At 43.8% G+C, this 23,240-nt stretch overlaps 1 protein-coding gene across 1 annotated transcript in view; it reads left to right on the top strand.

Moving 5' to 3' along the window:
- The window catches only part of JADE1 (jade family PHD finger 1), a 57,080-nt gene that overhangs the window by 8,577 nt on the left and 25,263 nt on the right, over window positions 1-23,240 (top strand). The window contains 5 exon segments of the mRNA XM_082729126.1: window positions 7,047-7,124; window positions 19,365-19,450; window positions 19,795-19,823; window positions 19,825-19,837; window positions 22,436-22,593. Coding sequence (XP_082585252.1) covers window positions 7,073-7,124; window positions 19,365-19,450; window positions 19,795-19,823; window positions 19,825-19,837; window positions 22,436-22,593 — 338 coding nt within the window. The 5' untranslated portion in view covers window positions 7,047-7,072.

Here is a 23,240-nt window from a genome sequence, read left to right as displayed (position 1 = left end):
TGAATTCTGTTATTCCCACGTCAAGGGAAGTTAAATAAATTCTAAATACAAATGATTGGAATGTTTTGTCATAGCTGCTCTTCAGTTGCTATCTCTAATTTGAGTCAGTGATTACAGAGACCTGTGAGGGGTTTGATTGTTTTTAGAGCTCATAAGCAGGGATTGGATTATTTACAAATTTGGCAGATGGGAACTGCTTGTGATTTGTTAAAAACCACTCAAATTTGTAAATTCTTTAAAATCTTGAAAAAAATTTTATTGACTTTTAAAGGCTGAGTTTACAAATCATGAAGAATTTACAGTGAACTAAGGCATTATAGCACTTAGGCTTTTATTAGTAATGTTTGTACGAATAAATAATGTAGTCATGATTATCTGGTCAGTTATAATCTTTTTTGGGAAAGGTGGTTATTTATTGCTAATAAAAACTCCACTGAATATTTTCAAGTGTGACATATTCACAAAAGCTCTATAGTAGCTTAGGCAGCATTTTTTTAAGCAGATTTTGATATACGACATTATAAAGGACATTTTTAAAAAGTTCCCATTTTAGGGGGTTTGAAATATTTGGACAAGGTTAAAACTTTAACACTTAAAATCTAAGCAGTTTGTCATTTACATCAAATATATGATTTTTTTTTTTAACCAGATCTAACCCTTGCTTAAAGTGAGGAAGCTGGATTTGAGTTATAGTCACACTAGTATTTTTAGACTCTCAGTGAGCATATGAATTAGATAATGTTGCCAATTTGAAAACTTCCGAGCAATTAATGTTGTTCTTTAAAAACAGGTAAGAAACCAGCTGGATTTCTTTCACATTCATTTGGGGAATAGAAAATTACTATCAAGTATAGATCATTATTATATTTGGATACTTTGTTACACTGGGTATTGTGTATGCCACAGAAGTTAAGAAGGTGACTTTTTAAGAAAATACAAGTTTTTTTTTTATTTGTTTTGTTTTTAAAATAGGGGGGTATTCAGTAACTTAGGAATCAAAGTATCAATTACATAATGTTTAAAAATAATATCCAAATTGTATGAACTTATCGAACAGAAAGGAAGTAGCTCATTATAAAATACTTTTTATGTAACCATGAGTTGGTGTCTGAAAATATTCTCCTTTATATACATTTTTATATTACACATTTTCTGAATACATCTTTAAATATAGTACATTTAGGTATCAGATTAACTTTGACAGGAAATGGAAGGACACCAGTAAATTTAGAGATAATATGATGGGGGTACCTGGGTGGTGTAATTGAGTGTCTGACTCTTGGTTTTGGCTCAGGTCATGATCTCAAGGTCTTGAGATCAAGCCACACAGCGAGCTCTGTGTTCAGTGGGAAGTCTGCTTGAGATTCTCTTTTCTTCTCCCCTCCTGTTCATGCTTTCTCTCTCTCTCTCTCTCAAATAAATAAATCTTTAAAAATAATATAACAAGAATAACACCAGTTAAATGTCAATTAGATATTAAAGTGAAAGCATCTCAAATTCTGTAAAGCCAAGTGAGCATAAGATACACTTTGTATATGAGAACTCAGTCATTCATCCAATAGTTTATTTTCAAATACAGTATATTTATTTATTCATGAGAGACAGAAAGGGAGAGGGAGGCAAAGGGAGAAGCAGGCACCCTGTGGAGCAGGGACCCCCCAATGTGGGACTCGATCCTGGGACTCTGGGATTGCGACCTGAGACGAAGGCAGATGCTTAACGGACAGAGCCACCCAGGTGTCCCCACTAGTTTATTTTAATACATAGCATTTTTTTAGGTGATAGCATAGAGAAGTCCTTACAGGTGTTTAATTGAGTACCTTCTAGAACTTCTTTAGAGTGAAATAAGAATGAGACATAATGGCTAATACTTTGAGGAAGAAGCCTGACTTTCTACCTATGAGCTGTAAGATAATTAAAATCACTAGGGTGTAATCCTTACTATAACTGTAGACTTTATAGCTTGATAAATGGTCTTGTTATGCCACAGAGAGTAATTCTAGTAACTGGACAGTTTCTTTTCCTCAAATATTGGACCCTCTTTCCCAGGAATAGCACTGAATAAACATCTTCAAATTCTTAATTATCTCATTCCTTTTTTAAACCCCTTCACTTCTTATCCCGGAAGTCATTTCTCATTCTTTATTCCTCAGAATCACATACCAGTCATGCCTCCCTGGGACCACACCCAGGTCACTGAACTTGTTCACTCTTTAGTAAATTCCTGAGCCACCTTGGGAATGGATTCCTTCAGCTAATGGCTGCTCTTAGCTTCCGGGCATGCTGATGTATTTCCCCCAGTTTCAGTCTGAGGAATTTCAGGGTACCTTGCTATCTCATTTATGTATGCCGTGTCCCACTGTAATCCTTGAATGACAGTCAAGTAACCTTTATAGCAGTTACTGCAGTGAAGCCACTTGTCTAGTTTACCGTATCATCTGTTGGGCCATTTTGGATCCTGTTCACCCTATCTTGGGTATCCAACTCAATACAGATTTAATTGAATTAATATAGTAGTTAATCCACTCATTTTAACCTGTGTGAAGAGAAGATTGAAGGAGAGTGGTTTGCATGTAATGTCCACAAGGATGGTAATATAAATAGTGCCTATGCTTGGTGAGGAGTTGGTGCTAGTTGTCTTGGCATGCCCCTGCCTGCAGTGGAGGTGCCTGGAGATTGGCACTGGATACATCCAGCCAGGGTCTTTAGCCAGGGACTTGGCCTTTGACTTGGCCTTTCCAGGCAATGTTATTATAATCAGGCTTCCTAGGTAGTCTTCTTCTCTTTGGACAAAGTCCCAAATTTCTAATAATTAGTATTTTTATCTGCCTAGCTGTTCTGCTTCTCATGGCAAAGGGATACTCCAGGCTCTTGTAAATTGCGTCCTCTTGAGTCACTTTTGATGAAACCAGGCAGAGTGGGTAGGGACTGAACCCAGAGTTCTGGGTGTGTTTTATTGTAGCTGTCCTGAGGCTATTTTATGCAGGACCCTCTCCATGGTGTCTTATTTTCATATTTAATTAAAAGAGGATCTGTTTGTTTGTTTTTTTAAAGATTTTATTTATTTATTTGACAGAGAGATCACAAGTAGGCAGAGAGGTAGGTAGAGAGGGGGAAGCAGACTCTCCGTTGAGCAGAGAGCCGGATGCAGGGCTCCATCCCAGGACCCTGAGATCATGACCTGAGCCAAAGGCAGAGGCTTAACCCACTGAGCCACACAGGCGCTCTGAGGATCTCTGTTCTGAAGAACTGTAAATTTCTAGAGACACACATATGGCACATTTAGGTGCTCATACAAAGCAAGAATTGATTATTGAAGAAAGTAACACATTGAAAAGCAGGGTGAAAAAGTTTTTAAAACAAGATGGAATGAGTGGTACAAAATGTAAGTGCTTGTAATTGGAATGGTAGACCATGCCTACTGGCTTTTTGCTGAGGCCCCCAGAGGAGAAGAAGGGCAGAGAAGCCAGCGTTAGCAGAGGAACGGAAAGAGGCCTGGCGCAGCAGAGGCAAGCCTAGCTGAGGGGGAGATGTTAGGAGAGATGCTTGGGTAGAGTTGTGAGGGGCCAGGTGGCAGAAAACTTATGAGTTTCAGGCTGGACTAATTTGTAAGTGTGCAGCAGACGGAGAGATTTGTATAAGGAATGACTTGATGTGGTCACCTATTAGAGAAGATTAATTTATTGTAATAATCAGAAGGAGTAAGAGATTGCAGGCACAGAGAATGAAAGGGAGGTGCTTAAAGCTATACAGATTTAGGTGTTTGAAGACAAATCGGTGAGGCAGAGTTAGGGGAACTTGAAAGAGTCCTACATTATGAATCGGTAAGGCTCGGCAATAGGATAAAAGATAAAAAGGAAAGTGTACTAGTAAACACATGAGCAAATAGTAAGATTCTGGTTATGAAGATGCTGTGCAGAGTAATATGGTATGTTACATGTATGTTGGCAGATATTCCAGTGCTTTTTCCAGAATGTTGTGCTTCTACTTTTGGCTACCTCTCCTTACTCTTTAGGACTCTGCTCGGGCAATTTGTCCCTGGCTCCATCAAGCTCTGTTCCTGCAGAGCCTTGTGTCTACTACTGTCAAGCACTAACCGTGACTGAATTTCTGTTGACTGTCCTCAACCAGACGTGTTCATGGGTGTGTTATACGCTATTATATCTTCGTGTGCTTTCTCTGAAGTGTTCTATTAATTATTACTTACTACACTATCATCTAGATAATAATCAGCCATGCTCTAAAGAGTCCGCAAAGGTAATGATGAAGAGGGCCCTCTGTTTCTCACACTCGCTTTTATTGGTCAGATGTTTGAAGCATACCACCACTTTTGTGTATCTTGAAGATACTAATGTGTACTTTGATTTCTTGACGCAGCAAGTAACCCCAGGTGAGAGAAATCAGCCTGATGTCAAGGTTTAAGTGTATTAGAGAACAGAGGAGGAGATTCTGCTGGCACTAACCCCTGTTACTGTGCCAGGTTCCCTGGAGAAGTATAATATAGCATTCTCAACCTTCATTTCTCAACATCTTTCAGGGTGGATGAAAATGGAATGCGTTAGGAGGAAAATACTATTTTTATTCTTCTTTTACTTGCATAATTTTGCTTGAGAGAGTGTTTATATATATGTGTTTAGGAGCATCATTCTATTTTGGCCAATGCTGGCATTTTTCATTTAGTTGAACTGGGTGTTTTCTCTGGGGTTGTGTTTGAAGGCTAGGAGGAACACTTTTTAACTGAAGAGGATGCTAAGTTCTTCAAGCTCTTTTTAGGTAAATTTAAGTTGTTTGAGTTAGTGGAGATGTGATCAGCACTGGTTTTCTTGTGTCTAGTCTGGGGTGGGAGCTGCATCTCTTTTGGGTCACATCACACCCTTTTTTTCTTTTCTTTTTTTTTTTTTTTTTTTAAGATTTTATTTATTTATTTGACAGACATAGGGAGAGAGGGAGCACAAACAGGGGTAGTGGGAGAGAGAGAGAAAAGCAGGCTTCCTGCTGAGCAGGGAGTGTGTTGTGGGCTCCATCTCAGAACCCTGGGATCAGGACCTGAGAAAGGCAGATGCTTAATGACTGAGCCACACAGGTGCCCCACACCCTTACTTTTTTAAGGAATTCCTCTTTAGGTAGCCCTTCCTTACTTTCTTCTTACTTTGTTCCTTACTTTCTTCTTCCTTCATTCCTTCCTTTTTTAAAGCTGCTTGGTGTAAATAGGCTTTGGGGAGCTTGAAGCTATTTTTAGGAAAAAATGGTCTTTTGCTTTATCCTCTTCTCCCTGTGCCTCCTGTTGGAAGGGAAACAGGGCTGCCCTCCCTGGAAGTTTGGAGGACGTTTAGCTGTCAGTAGTTGATGTTTTTGGCATGTGGTGACTGGGCAGGAAAGACAGTCCTTCCTAGTGGGGAGTTGGCCACAGATGTTTGTGGACGCTTCTGACTGGAATTGGCCTGCCCCAGGCCAAGTTATAGATTGCTGAGTGTTAGTTATGGGTGAATGGAGCTCTGCAGAAAAGGGATGGGTGGGTTCTAGGACTATGACCCCGCCCCCATGGTATGAAACCTTAGGGCACAAGGTAGCCCATGACCCAGATCCCAAGTCCTATCTGGGCTGCCACTTGGTAAATTGTTTTATTAATGGTTTTTGAAGAATCAGTTTGTGAACAGAAGCCCACAAAGCTTAACTGGTGTCTCGGGGAGAAATTATAAAGTGTTGGAATTACAGATTAGGGGCCTAACATTTGAGTCAATCATATAGGTCTCTTGTAGGTGGGAACTACACTGTGTAGACTACAGTATATGATGGATATCTGCCTTTTTTGGTCTGCTCTTTAGTAGGTCCATTTAGAGTGGAGCTTTGGGTTTCTAATTTCTATCTTGTTCTAACACAGTGGTTCTCCACATTTTAACCCACACTGTTCCTGTGCTCTAGGCTACAAGAAACATACCGCATTCCAATGCTCTGATTCCCAATGAGGGGGATCTTGAGATGTACTTTTCTTGAGGGGCTGGGTGTATACTTCTGACTTGAAAAGTCCTTTTCTCTCATCAGGAATCATTGCCCTGCAGTAAGATCAAGTTCCTAAAAATACCAAGGGAATCAGTAATTTCAGTTTGGGAAAGCCTTTTGGATTTCTTTGGAGAGCTGCCTGTGCGAATATGACCAGGGAATCCATCTTTATAAGTTCATTGACTGGCTTTTAGTCTCAGGTCACTGTCTGCTAAGTAGAGTCTCTTACCAGGTAATGCTGGAGGTCTATTATCACTGGGAAGGAGTTAGCAAGAGCAAGTTGGGCCAGGTGTCTGTCTGGCTAGGTTAGGTTGGACCAGGCTTTAAGGAATTGGGTGAAGTTCAGTGAAATAGGATTTGGTGTGAACTTGGGGGAGGAGCTACCTAAACTTTTTTTTATTTCATTCCTCACAAGTAAAGGGGAAGGGGCAGGATCAGCTACTATGTCTGGTTCCTTCCTCATGGAGCTTTGAATGCCAAGGGGACGGAGATGGCTGGAGGAGATAATTGCTTTCCTAATACCCCATTTATTTTGTTCCGGCAGCTCCAGGTTATTTGGCTTTTAGGATTATTAGCAAAATTTGCCTGAGAAGCATAATCATGCCCAGTGCAGTGTAAATATTCACACATTCAGGCACAACCTCCTCCCCATCCCCCATATACACACGTAAAATATGAATCTGTCTGTAGTGAGGAGGCACTGTGCTCATTGCTGCGGGTTTCTTTCTGCTTTGCTTGCTGCCAGTCAGCTAAAAAGACTCCTGGAGTAGTTGTAGTGATAATGTCACTGGAACTAGGGAGAAACGTGGCACCTTTAGGAGACCTACTGATTCGTGACTTCGCCACCCCTCCCCCTCTTTGAACCTGTTCTGTTAAAAATTGCACCTAATTATGTATCTTTGGTCTTTTGGCTGTTTACAATTCAAATGCTACTTAAAGCCAATTGTTTGCTTTTGTATGCTGTAAATCCTGGGCTGCCATCTGAAGCACAACTTGATGATTGTGTATTATCATCTTGGGTTAAGTGCTGTCTCATTGCTTTGCAGGCTGCCTGCTGTTTCCCGGGGAGATCATGAAACGAGGTCGCCTTCCCAGCAGCAGTGAGGATTCTGACGACAATGGCAGTAAGTCCTGCTTTGTTGTTCTTGGAGCCTACCCGGGTTTGGGTTGGTGTAGAAACATGATTTTTTAATGTAATGCTTTAAATAGCTGAGGCCCTTCGCATATCAGGCAGGTCAGAGAAAGCCAAGGCCTCTGAGTGTGAGACTGCAGGTCTGTAACCAAGTCTTTCTGGTAAGGTTGACTGCAGGCGGGCATTCCTCAGGCTTCCTGTTTGTTATCCAAGGGTGAACAAGCCAGTTCCAAGAGTCACTGGCATGTCTCTTTTTCCTAAACATCATTTATGGCACTTAGACCTGCTATTTATGAAGAGGGAACTTAATTGAAGCCAGTTAATTATCAACTAGTCCAACCTGAGACGGGGTAGATTGAGTGTGATGTGAGAATATTAAGTATAGGTTTTTAGTGAGGCAAGAGTCCATGCTCTTCACTTGACTTTTAACGTGACTGTATTTAATACTACTCCTGTCTGCATCTCTGCTCTCTGGCATCCTCGTATTTTCACAGTGCAGCTGAGAACCAGAAGTTGGCTTCCAGGCAGTCAAAATAAATGTCATACAGCTTCTGTGTATTGAGAAGCTAACATACTACTCAAAAGAGCTCTTCTCAGATAACAAGGGAATTTTGTACCTAGCACAGTGCCTGAGCTCCAGCCTGTTGGCTTGTGTTTTAGGTTACATATGAAACTAGGGAAACCTGCTTGCTCTGCTGCATGATGGGAAAGGTATTAGGCTGCTTTCAAGGAATTCTGTCTTAGACATACATAAAATCTAGGTCTGACAGTCATTAGGGGAGTAACAGAGATGTCTCTTTGACGCTTGTTGGAAATGTGTGTGTGATATATATATACACACACACACATACACATACACACAATATATAGGCACAAATTCAGAGGACATGAGGACCAGGGAAACACAGGATTGACATTTGGACAGGTCCTGAAGGATGAAATAGTTTTTAGGCAAACAGGATTGTTTTCCGCTTTCTGGTCTGGAAGCCTTCAGCAGAGTAAAAGCTGTAAATTATAGAGAGCAAGGCTTTGCTGGTAAAGGTGGCCACATTGACAGCCATGAGAAACCTACTGGAAGGAACCATGAAAACCAGAAGACCTCAAACACGGCATTCTGTAGGGGGTTTTGGGGACAGGCGTGGGGCAGTGGGATGTAGATTTGGTGGCTGTTGGAGCGGCGTTGGGTGTTTGGGGTACATGGAATGCTAAGTTGTGACAAGATCATGCAAGGCTGGGTTTGACAAGCTAGGGGATCGGGGACTTTGGGGGCAGATGGTAGGAGCTGCTGATGTTTGGCACAGGGGAAGAGTTAACTGGGTGAAGGAAGGAGAGGCATGGAGGTTTGGGGGCTGCAGAGAGCAGGGCTTCCCTTTAATTTCAGGGAGAGGTGTTGAGGGTGGGTGCCCAGGCACAGGCAGCTAAAACCACTTGGGAGAGCCCTTGGGAGAGCCTTCTGAACTTCTTAGCGCTTGTCTGTACACAGCCCTCACTACCTGTTTTTTGCTCTGATATTTACTTAGGCTTTTTACTCCTTGAGGCAAAAACATGCTGATATTTCTCTTCTGCCCCCTGTGGTGCCTATCAAAGTGTCCTCAGGAGTCATAAGTACTCAATAAATGCTTGCTGTTTGCTTGAATACACAATTTTGTCCTACAGCAATTTTAAAAATGTCTTGCTTTTTAGGTTCAGAATTAATCAGAAGAAGGTTTCATGAATTACTTTCACATACTAATAATGCTGGATACAAAGCTTGGAGTCCTGTTTTAATATATTTTTTGGCATTAAGCAGCAGGTTTATGCTCACTCTGTTTGCTCTTGTTGCTGCTTCATCTCTTCCCTGAGAGAGCTGGGTTAGAGGAGGTTCTCTTGGAGGCACCTGGCTGGCTCAGTCGGTAAGGCATGCAACTTCTAGTATCGGGGTTGTGAGTTTGAGCCCCACGTTCGGTATAGAGATTACTAAAATCTTTTTTTTTTTTTTTAATATTTTATTTATTTATTTGACAGAGACAGAGCAAGAGCGGGAACACAAGCAGGGGGAGTGGGAGAGGGAACAGCAGGCTTCCTACTGAGCAGGGAGCCCGATGCGGGGCTCGATCCTGGGACCCTGGGATCATGACCTGAGCCGAAGGCAGACGCTTAACCGACTGAGCCACCCAGGTGCCCCCCTGAGATTACTAAAATCTAAAAAGAAATGGAAGACTAGGTTCTCCTGGAACATTCTCTCAGACTTATAGCCTTTTTCTCTCTGGTCTAGAGCTGCCCAACAGGATGGAAATGTTCTTATCTGCTGTAATTGAGGAACTCTAGGTTTTAAGATTTTGTTTAGTTTTAATTAATTAAAATGTACATTAAAAGAAGTTGCATGTGGCTACTGACGACCATGTTGAACAGTGCAGTTGTGGGCCATGGCTCAGTCTATTCCTCAGCTGCACAGAGGATCCTAACAGTCCCAGAGGCCCTTGTATGGGTCTGTTTGAGCTGCCAGAACAAACGGCCACAGACTGGGTAGCTTAAGCAGCAGGTAATTATTTTCTCACGGTTCTGGAAGTCTCATATCAAGTTGTCAGCAAGCCTGGTGTCTTCTGAGGCCTCTCCTTGGCTTGCCTTCTTACTGTGCCCTCACACCATCTTCTGAGTATGTGCATCCTTGGCATCTCTGCGTCTAAATGTCCTCTTAAGGACATCAGTGAGATAGGATCAGAGTTAACCCTAATGACCTCATTTTAGCTTAATCACCCCTTTAAAGGCTTTTATCCAAATGTAGTCACATTTTGAGGTACTGGGGGTTAGCCTCCAACATAAGAATTCTTGCAGCCCTAGAAGACCAGGTATTTCACCTAAATAGGATTTTCCACCTAGAACTCTTGTTAGAACAGAAGGAGGAAAAGAGTGCCCAAGTTCACCAAAATGTGTCCATCAAAAGTCAGTCACCTTAATGGGGGGCGCCTGGGTGGCTCAGAGGTTAAAGCCTCTGCCTTTCGGCTCAGGTCATGATCCCAGGATTCTGGGATCAAGCCCCACATCGGGTTCTCTGCTCAGAGGGGAGCCTGCTTCCTCCTCTCTCTCTGCCTCCTTGTGATCTCTGTCTGCCCCCCCCCCCCAAAAGTCACCTTAATGGTTTGACAGCCATTTTCTACTTCTTCTTAATACATTCCTGTCGGGGCTCCTGGGTGGCTCAGTGGGTTAAAGCCTCTGCCTTTGGCTCAGGTTGTGATCCCAGGGTCTTGGGATCGAGCCCCACATTGGGGTCTCTACTGGGCAGGGAGCCTGCTTCCCTTCCTCCCTCTCTGCCTGCCTCTCTGCCTACTTGCGATCTCTATCTGTCAAATAAATAAATAAGTCTTTAAGACAAAAAAACCCACACATTACTGTCTGTGCTGGCCTCCCTGAAGAAGGTAGAGTCGGAGCATTAAGGAGTATTAATATTAACAGAGGGCTGGAGGGTTAAACTAGGTAGACCACAAAACTGGGTTCTGTCCTACTCAGGCTAGATGAGGAGATCATGACAGCACTACTAGAAGGTAGGTGGGCTATCCTTTTGTCATATACTTGGTTCAGTATAAAGTGTATGTTGATGCTGTAGTACTGGACTGTCTATCCAGGCTTAATGATTTGGTAATTATGGTAGACGATGATACAGTAAACAAACAGGTCTCATTAAGTACCCTTGGAATCCCAAAGCTTATAAAAATACGTACATATGGACACCATGGAATACCCTTTCAAAACCTCTCTGAGGGCAGTTGCTTCACAGCAGAGGCCTCTGGTACCAGTTGGCTTATTTGTGTTGGAGCCCATCTTTTTGTGTAAGCCCATGGTGGTTTGATTGGGGTGCTTTCTGCCCTTGGAATGCGGTCCCTAGAACTAGTCCCGCCCTCAGGGAGGTCTGGGCACTTGGAAAGTCCTGATTGCAAGAAGGGTTGGGTGTGTGCAGTGGCTGCGCCCCAGCCTCTCCAGCCTGCAGCCCTGACAGAATTTTGGCAGCAGTTCCCAGCCCAAAGCAGAACTTGTCCAAGTGGAGGAGAGGCAGCTGCAGACGTCAGTGTGGGGCCACAACACCAGCCGCAGCCACGGCGGGGCCCTGTTGGCCTCTGGGCTGGAGTCCTTTGCTTTGTTTTCTGGCCTGATCCAGGGGAATACCAGTGTGGTATTTACAGTTGGGGATGGATGGGCATTTTCTGTGCCAGTGCAAGCCCTCATCCAGCTGCAGTTGGAGTTGTTGAAGCCTTTCTCCAGGTGCCCTGTGGAGGGCTGCCCTACAGAATAGCATTGGGGTGTTCACAGGCTGTGCCTTGTAATAGCTGGACTCCTGGGACTGGGTGGCCCTCACTAGGTTGAAGTTACATATTGTGCCAGGGTGTGGCCCCGGGAAACAAACCCTTCATTTCCTGCTTTCCAGCCCAGGATCCTCTGTCCTTCGGAGTTTTGGGCAAATGTGGGAATGGGATCCACCAGCTATTGTCAGTATTTCCAAAACCTGAAGGAGATTGCATTTTTTATCTTCAGCAAAGCTGCAGAGGCTAATTAAAGCATTGAGTGTCCTTTCTTTTGGCAGGAATTATGGATTGTTATCTCAGGCCAATTAACAGCTCTGATCACCATTCTTCTATTTTTTTTTTTTTTTCTGTAAAAGTAAGACAAGAATTAAATATTACTTAATGAATACTATCCATTTGGCACACTTTTTTTTTTTCTTTTGAAAATATGAGATTTTTGGCTGGAATAAGGGAGCCAAATGTAAATGATGTTTTTGGGTTTTTTGGGTTGTTTTTAAATGTGCCTCTCAAAGACACAGAGGGAAAGGAAAAAAAAAATCTATCTATCTATTTATTTATTTATTATGAATAATGAGAGAAGTGTGCTGACACTTTAAAGTTTTTCCTGAAGTTGTGAAGCAGAGCTTCCTTTTCCTGTTGAATTTCATAACTGTCAGGACTGTTGACTTCCCTGTGGGAAGGCCTGGAGAGTGTTGCTGGGGATCTGGAAACCAGGTACCTTGCGGACCCTCTGGTCACCTAGTTTCCACACCTGTACTAGCCCTGAGACATGTCGTCTTATCCAGTTAGCAGCTGAGCTCTGCTCCATCACCTGTGATGATGAATGTGCAGAAAAAGAGTGCTGAGCAAAATTCAGACCTACTAATTTTGAATTTAGTAACTCAGATTGATGAGTGGTAAACATAAAGTTATGTGAGGACTTCAGTTTTATTCCAGCTTACAGGTAAACAATGAGAGAACAAAATTTTAGTGGATGAAATATACTTCTGCTTTGTACCTCTATGTCTTATTGCATTTAATGAGTTTCCTTCCATCTTTCCATAACTTGCTGTCATTGTCTTAATTCAATTGGCTGTGCTTTGTTACCTTCATGCAGGTCTTAAGTGGTTTCTCTTTTGCATGCTTCCACTTCCATTCATATTTGACTGTACTTTTAATTTGTTCTTTCCCCCCATCAGTTGCATCTTGTGACACTCAGGGATTGTGTAGGCATTATTGAAGTGTAGGGGATTTTCGGTTCAAATATTGCAGAATGTGTACTGACACACAGAGGTGGCTTTGCCCCTTTTCGAACCCAACGTGTGGCTTGGCTTTGAGAGGCAGAGCCAGCATCTTCTTGGGCTATAGGAGCAGTTAGCACAAAATGATCTAGTCCATGGGCTAGTCTTCTGTAGCCATTGGACTTGGATGTCGGCAGGAGCGCTGGGTAAGGGAAACACATGTGTGTTCGTTGGTTGAAGGCACAAGTATATCTATTTTGAAATATTCCTGAGCCAGTTTTTTGGATATATGCATGAAGCTTTTGTATTTTGGAATGTGGAAGTGAGTTCGACCGTGGAGCTAAGCTATGCTGGGATGGAGGAGATGGGGAAAGTGTAGGGTCAGCCCCTGCAAGAAATAGCAATTATATTAGAGTCTTGTCTTCTATCTATCAATTAAAGCAAATGATTAATAACTACGTTAAATTTGCTTACTTTCCAGTGGGAATTTCCACAGCCTTGCTTTATTTGCACAGCGCTGTCCCCAGCTTTGAAGTAATGCATAAGGGTGTGTCTTGGATCTGTGCTTTTATGACACCAGTTGCCCTGCAATCCGATACTCCTTGGTCCCTAAGTGCCTTTCTTTGTTACGCTGGTTTAACATTCCTGAAGACACCAGCATGTGATGTAGTGTCTAGAAGCAAAGCAGTGTTGGAGACCTAGGGGATTTCGGTATTTGGTGAGTGGTGCAGTTCTTTCAGAGTTTGCATTTTGTGGTGGTGTCAGCACCCAAACCACCATTCGTTCTGATTTCTGAACCTCTCGTGGGCTCCACAACCTGGCTTATCACACACGGGTTACCAGTGGAGTGTGTGCCAGTAGGTAGTAGATTTACTCTTGAGGTTTTTCCTTATTTTAGATCTAGGGCAAGAAGCATGGCTATTTTTAATTTCAAAGGAGAATGTTCGAGATACCTGCCTAGTAGGACGCGAAAAACAGGGTTGAGTGCTCTGTGCACATACGGAGTCCATGCTCATGATGCTGTGATCTGTAAGATTTTTATAACTTTGATTGTTACCCCACAGAGCTCTGTTTCAGTGGGAGTTCGGGACCATTAAAATAAGATGCTTTGTCTAATCATTCTTTCCAGTGTTTAATAGAGAATTGTTCTTATATGGTATATATGTCTAGAACTTTTAAAGTCACTTAAACTTATCACTAGAATGGACTTTAAGTAATCCTGTTTTGTGTATGGACAGTGAAGTAATTTTAGACATCATTGTCAAATTTCTAGAGTTCCCAACTCCTGAAAGCAACGAGAAAATAAAAAAGAATTTTACTTGCTATATTCTTAGTTTAATTTGCCATTAAATGTTAACATTCTGAAAACAAAAACAAAATGCAGTACCAACAAAGTGTGATCTTAGCACATGGTTTTTAAGAACTTAGAGGTGTCTAGAGGTTTTGCTGTAGCATAAATCACTATCTCCTGGTCCTTGTGGGATTTGAAATACTCTTGGTTCTGTTTTTTGTTTTTTTTTTTTTCACCCAACATACTTAAAAAAAAAAGATTTCTGTAACTTAACTTTTTTTTTTTTTTTTAAATTAAAAGGGGTTGCAAATTATTTTGCTTGAGCTTCTTGACCTATTGAGAGAGCATTGCTGTGGAGAGAACTGGTATAATACTGTCAAGACCTGAGTCTCTTGGCCCGTAGGCTTTCTGTGAATGTTTCTGTAGATGCTGGTGCATTCCTGTCAGGAGGCAGTGGCCCCAGCAAGTTGTCTTTAAATGCATTCCTTTTTTTAAAATTATTTATTTATTTATTTATTTATCTATTTGACAGAGAGCTAGAGTTCACAAGTAGGGAGAAGGGAAAGCAGGCTTCCTTCTGAGCAGAGAGCCTGATGCGGGGCTGACCATGACCAGAGCAGAAGGCAGAGGTATAACCCACTGAGCCACTCAGGCACCCCTTTAAATGCATTCTTGCTTTATTTTCCATGACCTTGTTTTCCCAGAACTCAAAAACATATCTTTTTTTTTTTTTCTTTAAACCTGTCTTCTAGGGGCACCTGGGTGGCTCAGTCGGTTGAGCGTATGGCTCTTGATCTTGGCTCAGGTCATGATCTCAGGGTTAATATCCATTTCTGAGTTGGGCTCCTCACTCAGTGGGGAGTCTGCTTGAGACTCTCTCCAACCACCCCCCAATTGCCTTGCTCGCTTGTGTTGTTTTTCTCTAAGATAAATAAGTAGATCAGTCTTTAAGAACAAAGCAAAACCTGTCTTCTAGTAAGTAAAACAGGTATATTCTTGGTGCCTGCCACCTTCAGTTTTTGAGTTACAGTGGTGGTGATTCTTGTTAAGCATGGCTGTTCTCAACAACACTATACTTTTTTCCACTCAAAATTTTTTTTTTGAGAATCTGCTGTGTGCACAATACCAACTTAGGTATACTCTATGTTGTAAATAGTCACCTCTGACTTGGGCCTCTGATGGCTCTTGACAGTGCTTAAAAGCAAGAAAAACCAGAAAAGGGATTACAGGTAACAAATACCTGCTGTTGGACATGGAAGGATCCTCTAGTTCTCTATGCAGATTCTCACCTATATGCAAATTACCTGTGTGAAGTAAAATAGAGCATTATCTTTTCCTTTACTGTTAAGGGATGGTAGAAAATCATCACTTATTTTCTGCATGCATTTAAAGTATGCACTTTTGTTACATTTTGAAATGTTTATACGCATGAAATCATAACACTCAAGATACTCCTTCTATCTTTTTCCTAATCAACCTCAGATCTACTTTGTCACATAGCTTAGTTGTTACCTTCCAGAGTTTTGCATAAATGGAATAATGCAATATGTATTCTTTGTCTTTCATCACAGAATGATTCCAGCATCATGTTGTATGTATCATTAGCTCATTTTTTTTTTCTTTTTTGCTGGGTGGTACTCCATTGTATGCATATACCATAATTTGGTTAGTAAATTGTATGGATACCACTGTATGTTTACTCATTCAGTTTGTGGATATTTTGGTGATTACTGGCTTTTGGCTCTAGCGAACATCCCTTTGGTCAGTTAAAATTTAAATTTTGCCTTTTTGCCAGTCTTTAATAGATTACTTTTTCTCTCCTTCCTTTTGCATTAGTTAAATTAGAAGGAGGAGGGACAGACCATTTCTGGGTGGACCAGCATTTCCCTTGGATATTATTACTATCAGATACCAAATTTGGAGCATCTTTGGATTCCTGGTTTTAAAAGCATATTGTGGCCCAGACATTTTCAAGAATATAAAAGCAGTCCTAGGAAAAGTTTCTAAGTGATTGCCATTACTTGGATTGTGTTCTTGGCCAGCAAAACTGTGCACTTCCTGGAAATCTGGGAAACTACCTGGGAGGGACTTCTGACAGATCCTCAAGAAGAGGCAAGAGTGACACAAAAACCAAGAATGAGCAAATTTGGGGGCACCTGGCTGGCTCAGTCAGAAGAGCATGTGATTCTTGGGCACCTGGTTGGCTCAGGGTCCTGGGATTGAGCCCCTAGTCATGTCAGGCTTCCTGCTCAGGGGGTAGCCCCCCCCCCCAATTTGTGCACTCTCTCTCAATCTCAAATAAATGAATAAAATATTTATAAAAAGAAGAGCATGCAATTCTTTTTTTTTTCCCATTTTTAAAAAAGATTTTATTTATTTATTTGACAGAGATCACAAGTCAGCAGAGAGGCAGGCAGAGAGGGAAGCAGACTCCCTGCTGAGCAGAGACCCCCGATGTGGGGCTCCATCCCAGGACCCTGAGACCATGACCTGAGCCGAAGGCAGAGGCTTCAACCCATTGAGCCACCCAGGCGCCCTGAGCATCAATTCTTAATGTTGGAGTCCTGAGTTTGAGCCCCCACATTGGGTATAGAGATCACTTAAATAAAACTCTTTTAAAAAGTGAGCAAATTTATTTTCTGCTTTAGCTCTGAAAGTATTTGACTGTAAAGACTCCCCTCCCCTCACTCTATATTCATTTTTAAAGTATAGCAGTGGAATGATTCTTCTAAAATTTCTGGTTTTCTTATATTTATAATCCTTTTCCTAGTAATTCAAAGGAAAGGGGCCTTGCCTTTTTGCCCTGTATCTTCTTTCCTCTCCACAAACAGTTGGGCATCCTTCTAGAGTTGTTGTTTGCACTCTTCTGTCTGTTTTCTTGGCCTGTGTCCTGGCCGGAGGAGGGCCTGCAGGACCAGAGGGTGAAAAGAGACCTGTCTGAAGACATGAACCATCTGCCTGCCTCTCCAGGTTCCTGAGTTGGCTTCTGTCTCTACTTTTTCTGCTGATGACTGGACATAGAGCTTTTGCAAGTTGGGTTTGCACTCCTGTGTGCCCAGAATATTTCCTTCAATGTGGGAGTGAAACATTCTTACTGATTAGAGTCTAAAGAGACATACTTACTATTCTTTAAGGAAGAATTTTCAATATTTACCGAAAGTACAGTAGGGCCACCTGTAGGAAATGTAATTCTGCTAACCTAACAGCAGTCAGTTGACCCAGTAAAAGCCTTCAGAACTGGTTATCAAGGGTACTACCCCCATCTGTGTCAGAGGAGCCTGGAAATCTCCTTTAGTCTCCGTCATTGCAAATCTGATGATAGGCTTATGTGTAGAATCTGTTTCTTAATGTCTCCAAGGTCTTAAGGTGTTTTGATTCTGTGTCCCTCGTCTCTGGAATCCACAGAGATAAAAGCTTCCTACTTGAGTGGCAAATGATTTTATTGGTAGAAGGCAGTTCCTTTAGGTTTGGGCTTTTATTTTGCGGAGGTTTGTTAATTTCTGGGAAACAGTACAGTATGTGTTCAGGTTAGAGGTGAGTGATGAGGAAGTTCACCTGCCAGGGGCAGTTGTGAGGGCTGTTTCAGCTCTCTGGTGGTGGTAAGGTAGGTACCCACAGACAGGAAGCCACTGCAGTTGACCAATAGAACAAGTGAGAGGAGGCGGGGATTCTGAGGTATTGGTAGTTGCACTGAATATAACTCGGCCAATGGTTGGATGTATCCTGAGTGAAGAGAGTCTAGGATGACTCTTAGATTTCTGAATTCTAGTAGAAATGGTAGTGGTATTCATCAAAGTAGAAATAGAAGAGGAATAACAGGTTTGGGTAAAATGTTGAGGCCAGTTTTTATTGTGTAGAGTTGATTGAGCTAAGGAACCCTGGAGTTGATGTCTTATCTGAAGGTGAACGTGGACCTGGAGCTTGGCAGGGAGGTAAGAGTAGAAATGCGAGTCTGACAGTCTCCTGGGCACATTGGGAAGACCCAAGGGCAGGGATGACAGCTCCATGGGGAGAATACTTGGAGCAAGAAGGAGAAATGCTAATGTGTTCAGGGTTCATAGAAGACTGAAGTTAGCACTGAGTAGATACCAGGAAAGAGAATTCCCACCCAGGCTGAGGGAGCATCTCAAGCAGGATAGAGTTCATGCTGCAAAAGAGGTCTTAGGCCTGAGAGGGGCCTAAGGGTGCTCTGGTAGGGCTTCTGGATTCTGTGGCCTGGTGGGGGAGTAGCTGGATCGTAGAGCATTAGTTAGTTGTGGAAGAAACACACAGAAAAGACCCCGTTCGCACTTTTTTTGGGCAAGGTGAGTAGGCAATTTTAAAAGTTAATTGGCCAGGGGCGCCTGGGTGGCTCAGTGGGTTAAAGCCTCTGCCTTCGGCTCGGGTCATGATCCCAGGGTCCTGGGATCGAGCCCCGCATCGGGCTCTCTGCTCGGCGGGGAGTTTGCTTCCTCCTCTCTCTCTGCCTACTTGTGATTTTCGTCTGTCAAATAAAAAAATCTTTAAAAAAAAAAAAAAGTTAATTGGCACTTAGTCTGGTGCAGTCTGAGCTTCCCCGTTTCAGGCCATGCAAAGTTCTTATGTTTTGTGGAGTCAGAACTGTTTTTTAATGTTTTGGGGGGTGGCATTATGATTTAACATAATGATCTGGCATTTAGAAAGTTTATTGAAAACTCAAATGCTTTTCACATTGTAGTTACCAATGTGAGAGACGTGGAATCTCTTGAAGTGCAGGCTTACAGATGAAGGCTCTGCATGGGTGATAGCTTAAAATGCCCCCTCCTGTGTGCTGTTACCTGGGCTACACAGCGAGGATGGAGGGATCTGGTTAGGCCTGCTCTGGAAAGTGTGTGGTTTAAGTAAGTACTGGGAGTGGAGGAGCATTGCCGCTTATGTTGTGGGGAGGCGGGGAGGCGGGGAGGCGCTGAGGTCAGCCTTGCTGAATTTGGTTAAAAAAGCTCCTGTGGGGGGCCCCTGGGTGGCTCAGTGGTTAAAGCCTCTGCCTTCTGCTCAGGTCATGATCCCAGGGTCCTGGGATCAAGCCTCACGTCAGGCTCTCTGCTCAGCAGGGAGCCTGCCTCCTTCTCCTCTCTCTCTCTGCCTGCCTCTCTGCCTACCTGTGATCTGTCTGTCAAATAAAAAAAAAAAAAAGCTCCTGTGGGAGTGCCGGGGTGGCTGGCTCAGTTAGTTAAGGGTCTGCCTTCAGCTCAGGTTGTGATCCTGGGACCCTGGGATCAAGCCTGGGGCTGAGCAGGGATTAGCAGGGAGTCTACTCTCTCCCGCCCCCACCCCTTCTCTCTGCTCCTGCCGGTGCCTGCTCGCTCACTTGCTCACTCTCACTCGCCCTCTCTCAAATAAATAAAATCTTTAAAATAACCAAAAGCCCATGAACACACTGTGATTTGTGTACTTTTAATTGTTCCTCTTTGGATATTTGTCTTTAGGCCTCTCAACTACTTGGTCCCAGAATTCCCGATCCCAGCACAGGAGAGGTTCCTGCTCCAGACATGAAGATCGAAAACCTTCAGAGGTATTTCCTGAATGATGGTGCGACTGTGCATGTCCTACCGTGTGCATGAGTACATGTGGTTGGCACACACCTGGTTGATTGATATTGATGTCTCTGCAATCGTGGGCAAGTTATCTAACTACTTTGGCCTCAGTTTTCAAATTTCTAAAATGGGGGTAACACAGGTGTTTGCCTCATAGGATTCTTGTGAGGATTAAGTGGGGTTAATACACAGACGTTAATACATACTAAGCACTTAAAAGAGTGCTCAGTAGTAAATGTTAGCTATTATTATTAATTATATTCTTTTTTTTTCCTTTTCTGTTTCATCTTCGCTGGCTCCCAACAACTTTTCCTCTGGCCAGGAGATCAGCGGGTTCGGCTGCTGCCAGTCCCTGCCAGCCTCAAGTTAGTTTTGGCCATGAATTTGTGGCTTATTTGGCAACAACCCATTGTAATTCTGGGAGTTTTGTTTCGGCGATTACGTTTAAGGCTTTTTTTTCCCCCTTCTTTTTCGATTTGTTTCTCATCTTCTATTTTCCTGCTCCCCCACATTTTGTTACCTACCTCCCTACCTATTATCTATTGTCTCTTTATTTAAAATTGCTTTTAGGTGCGTTTCTCTGCAGGCCTTTGTTGATTAGGGTCCTTTACCAGGCCTGAGATAGGTTTTACTTGACAGCCTTGGCCAGGCTCTGAGGATTTGAATGATCGCAGAAGGATTTTAGTTTATCCCAGTTTTCAGGTGGGCAGGCTGTGGGGAGGAGGGCCTTAGGTTCAGTCCCTGATTTTGTGTTGCCTCTTGAATAGATGGCTTCAGAGACTGCCTCATCCTGTAGCTGCAGAGCCGAGGCCTGTGCTCCACCAGCTCCTCCTTTTTCTGGGTCTGTGATGGGAGTGCTGAGGGTCGCTGGCTATATTGAGGTTAGGAGTTGTTAGTTGTGGATTACCATTCTCCATGAGGAATTGTAGTAGAAAACCATCCCAGGAGACACTTAAACATTAGATCACACCTTCATGGGAAGGTGGTTGTTTTAGTGCCTTCGTTTCCCAGGTCTTTGTCATTTTTGATCTGCAGTGCTCCCCTCCTTTCCTGTGGGATCTGAGCGGCTCTGCCTGTCTTTATTTCTTAATTCTCTGTGCTGCCTCCACAACCAGTGTCCTCCCGTTCACGCTGCATGCGTTTCTGTTACTTCAGGACAATTGGATGGGGGTTAGGATGGGGGAGCTAGTGCTGGGTCTGAGGGGCACCAGGCAGCAGGAGGCTGAGCGGCATGGAGGGCACTGGCCTTGTCCCTGACCCGTTTTTTTTCCCCCTCTAAAATTCTGAGTTGAACTCTTAGTTCGGACTACTTTACACATAGGTTAGCGCTAACATTGAATTCTGCCAGAGACTGGGGAGTCCGTGTAGGGCATCTGTTTCAGTTCTTGACTGTCCTCCGAGTCTTTCAGTAAAGGAAGGGTGGGTTGCCTTTTCTCATATTGTTGCCGCAGTTTGATTTTCCTCCTCCTTTGGCTTACTCCCTTGTTTTTACTTGCAAGGCTTGGTTGGAATGTGTTTTTTAACTGATTTGCTTCCTGAAGATGAAGACTTGTGATTTTTGTTTTAAAGTGCTTTTCTCTGTCGGGGGAGAAGGGCATGGGTGATACGGGTCCTTTGCATCTGGGCTGGGTGCCTGCTTCAGGGTCTCAGTGCTGCAGGGGAGCCTGACCTTGCTTGTGCTTTTGCAGACGGTGCACAGCCAGGTTATTGCTTGTTAACTGGGACTTGAGAAACGAGAAGTGGCAGACCGAGGAAGAAGTCTGTGTTGAAAAAATGGCAGGCCAGAGAAATGGACTTTGTATTCAGACACTGCCCTCAGACTTTATTATGGTGAAGTTTATTAAAGTGATCACCAGTCTGAAAAGCCACCAGGAAAAACAAATATGGACCTATTAACAGGCATATAATGTGAACTGTGCTTCACAGCTTAAGAAAGAACTCCCTGTCCTGAGCAGAGAGAGTTCAGCATTGTGACTTGTGTAAACAGAGAGTGTAGCTTACAGATGCAGGCTTGCTTTGTGCCAAATACAACTTTGGGCCAGCGCTAATGCCAGGGTCAGAGCTTCCTTATGTAGCCCTGAGACACTGGTGGACTGAGGACAAGGCCCCGTCTGGCTGCCGGCACTGCACTTCTGCCCTTTTCCCAGTTGGGAAGAGCAGCCCTGCGAGGGCCACTTTTGCTCTCGTCTCTACCTCTGATAGATTGAGGAGCTCTGCCTGTACAGGGGTGCTTTGGAGTTTTGAGGGGTCGGTTTTAGGTGGGGTGAAGAGAGGGTAGCTTGCTTGCTTGCTTGCTTTTTTTCTTTCCCTCCCCTCCTTTCCTCTCAAATACTGCTTCCCTTATAGAAGTTATGCCAGGTAAACATGTGTAAACATGTTCTTTACAAGCCCTTTTTCTGACTTGACCCTGGTCTGTCATTGCTTCTTTCCCATATTTTCCCCACATGTACTTATGTGTGGCACCTGCCAGCCAGGACCTGACTGCCCGGGTACCTTGCCGCAGGCCCTGGTGCTCTGGGAGGCAGGAGCTGGGTGGTGGTGGTCTGCGTATAGGAGAGGAGGCCTGGCAGTTCTGGGTTTTGGTTTGAAATTGTTGCTTGGTTAGTGGAGTTTTATATCTTACCAAAAGGGCACCCTTGAGTGAAATCTCAGCAGCCCTCTTTTGAATTGAGAGTTTCTAGAGTTTTGGGGAGGAGGACAACAAGGTTGCTTCACTGCTGTCAGAGATGCTGCAGACTTATGGAGTTGATGAGGAAGTGAGAGGCTGGTGTGAGCTATTGCCGCCCCCAGCCTGGGAGGCCAAGGGTGCGGCAGGCCAAGGGGTTCCTGTAATAGGTCAGACCTAGTCTCTGCTGATATAGTGACCTTGTTACACGGCAGCTCCATGGTTACCCTGCAGCTGCCAGCACTCTGAGTCAGAATGCAAATATCACATGTCAGTGACCCTTTCTTTCCCTTTCCAGGTGTTTAGGACAGACCTGATCACTGCTATGAAGTTGCATGACTCCTATCAGCTGAACCCAGATGAGTACTATGTGTTGGCAGATCCCTGGAGACAGGAGTGGGAGAAAGGGGTCCAGGTGCCCGTGAGCCCAGGGACCATCCCTCAGCCTGTGGCCAGGTAGACGTGTCTCTCCACCTGCCATTGCCTTTCTGCCAACAGCCAGGTGCCTGAGAAGAGCAGTGAACTAAGAGGGGGCCTCAAGTGGCCACAGAAATGTGTAGAAACATGCTTTAGGTCCAGAGGGAGTGATTTTTGTGGGCCATGGGCCTCCATATTTAATATTCCAGGCATCTTGGGAAGGTGCTGCTCTCTTCCGAGAGGAGGGCAAATTCCAAGACATTTCAGGGAGGTGACTGGTTGAGGGGAGGAAGTTGGGATGTTTACACAACTGCTGCTTTTTTTTTCCCTCCTCACCTCACCCCCAGTTGTGTTCACTCTGGGGAGCAGTTCTGCTGGAGAGGAGTATCTGGCTTCGTGGCTCTTGTAGGGATGGGTTCCACCTCTGGAGGAGGGCAGGTGTGAGGAGACCTGCCAGGTTATGGTAGTGTGGAAGGGGGGCTTCAGAGGAGGAATGCTTGATGAGTTCTCTTATTATTTTATTTTATTTAAGGGTCTTGTGGGTCCGGGGCCTTGATGACCTGCCTCCGAATGGAGCTGGGGCCTGTTTGCTCCTTCCTTCACTGTGCTGCTCAGCTGACTGTGGAGGCCCCTCATAGGGAGGGAAGATTTAGGGCCTCTACGCTCAGCTAAACGCCTGGTTTCTC

This window comes from Mustela nivalis (assembly GCF_964662115.1).
Source record: "Mustela nivalis genome assembly, chromosome: 4".
Classification (NCBI taxonomy): domain Eukaryota; kingdom Metazoa; phylum Chordata; class Mammalia; order Carnivora; family Mustelidae; genus Mustela; species Mustela nivalis.
Note: the sequence above shows the minus strand (reverse complement) of the source record. Positions and strands in the feature narration are given on the sequence as shown.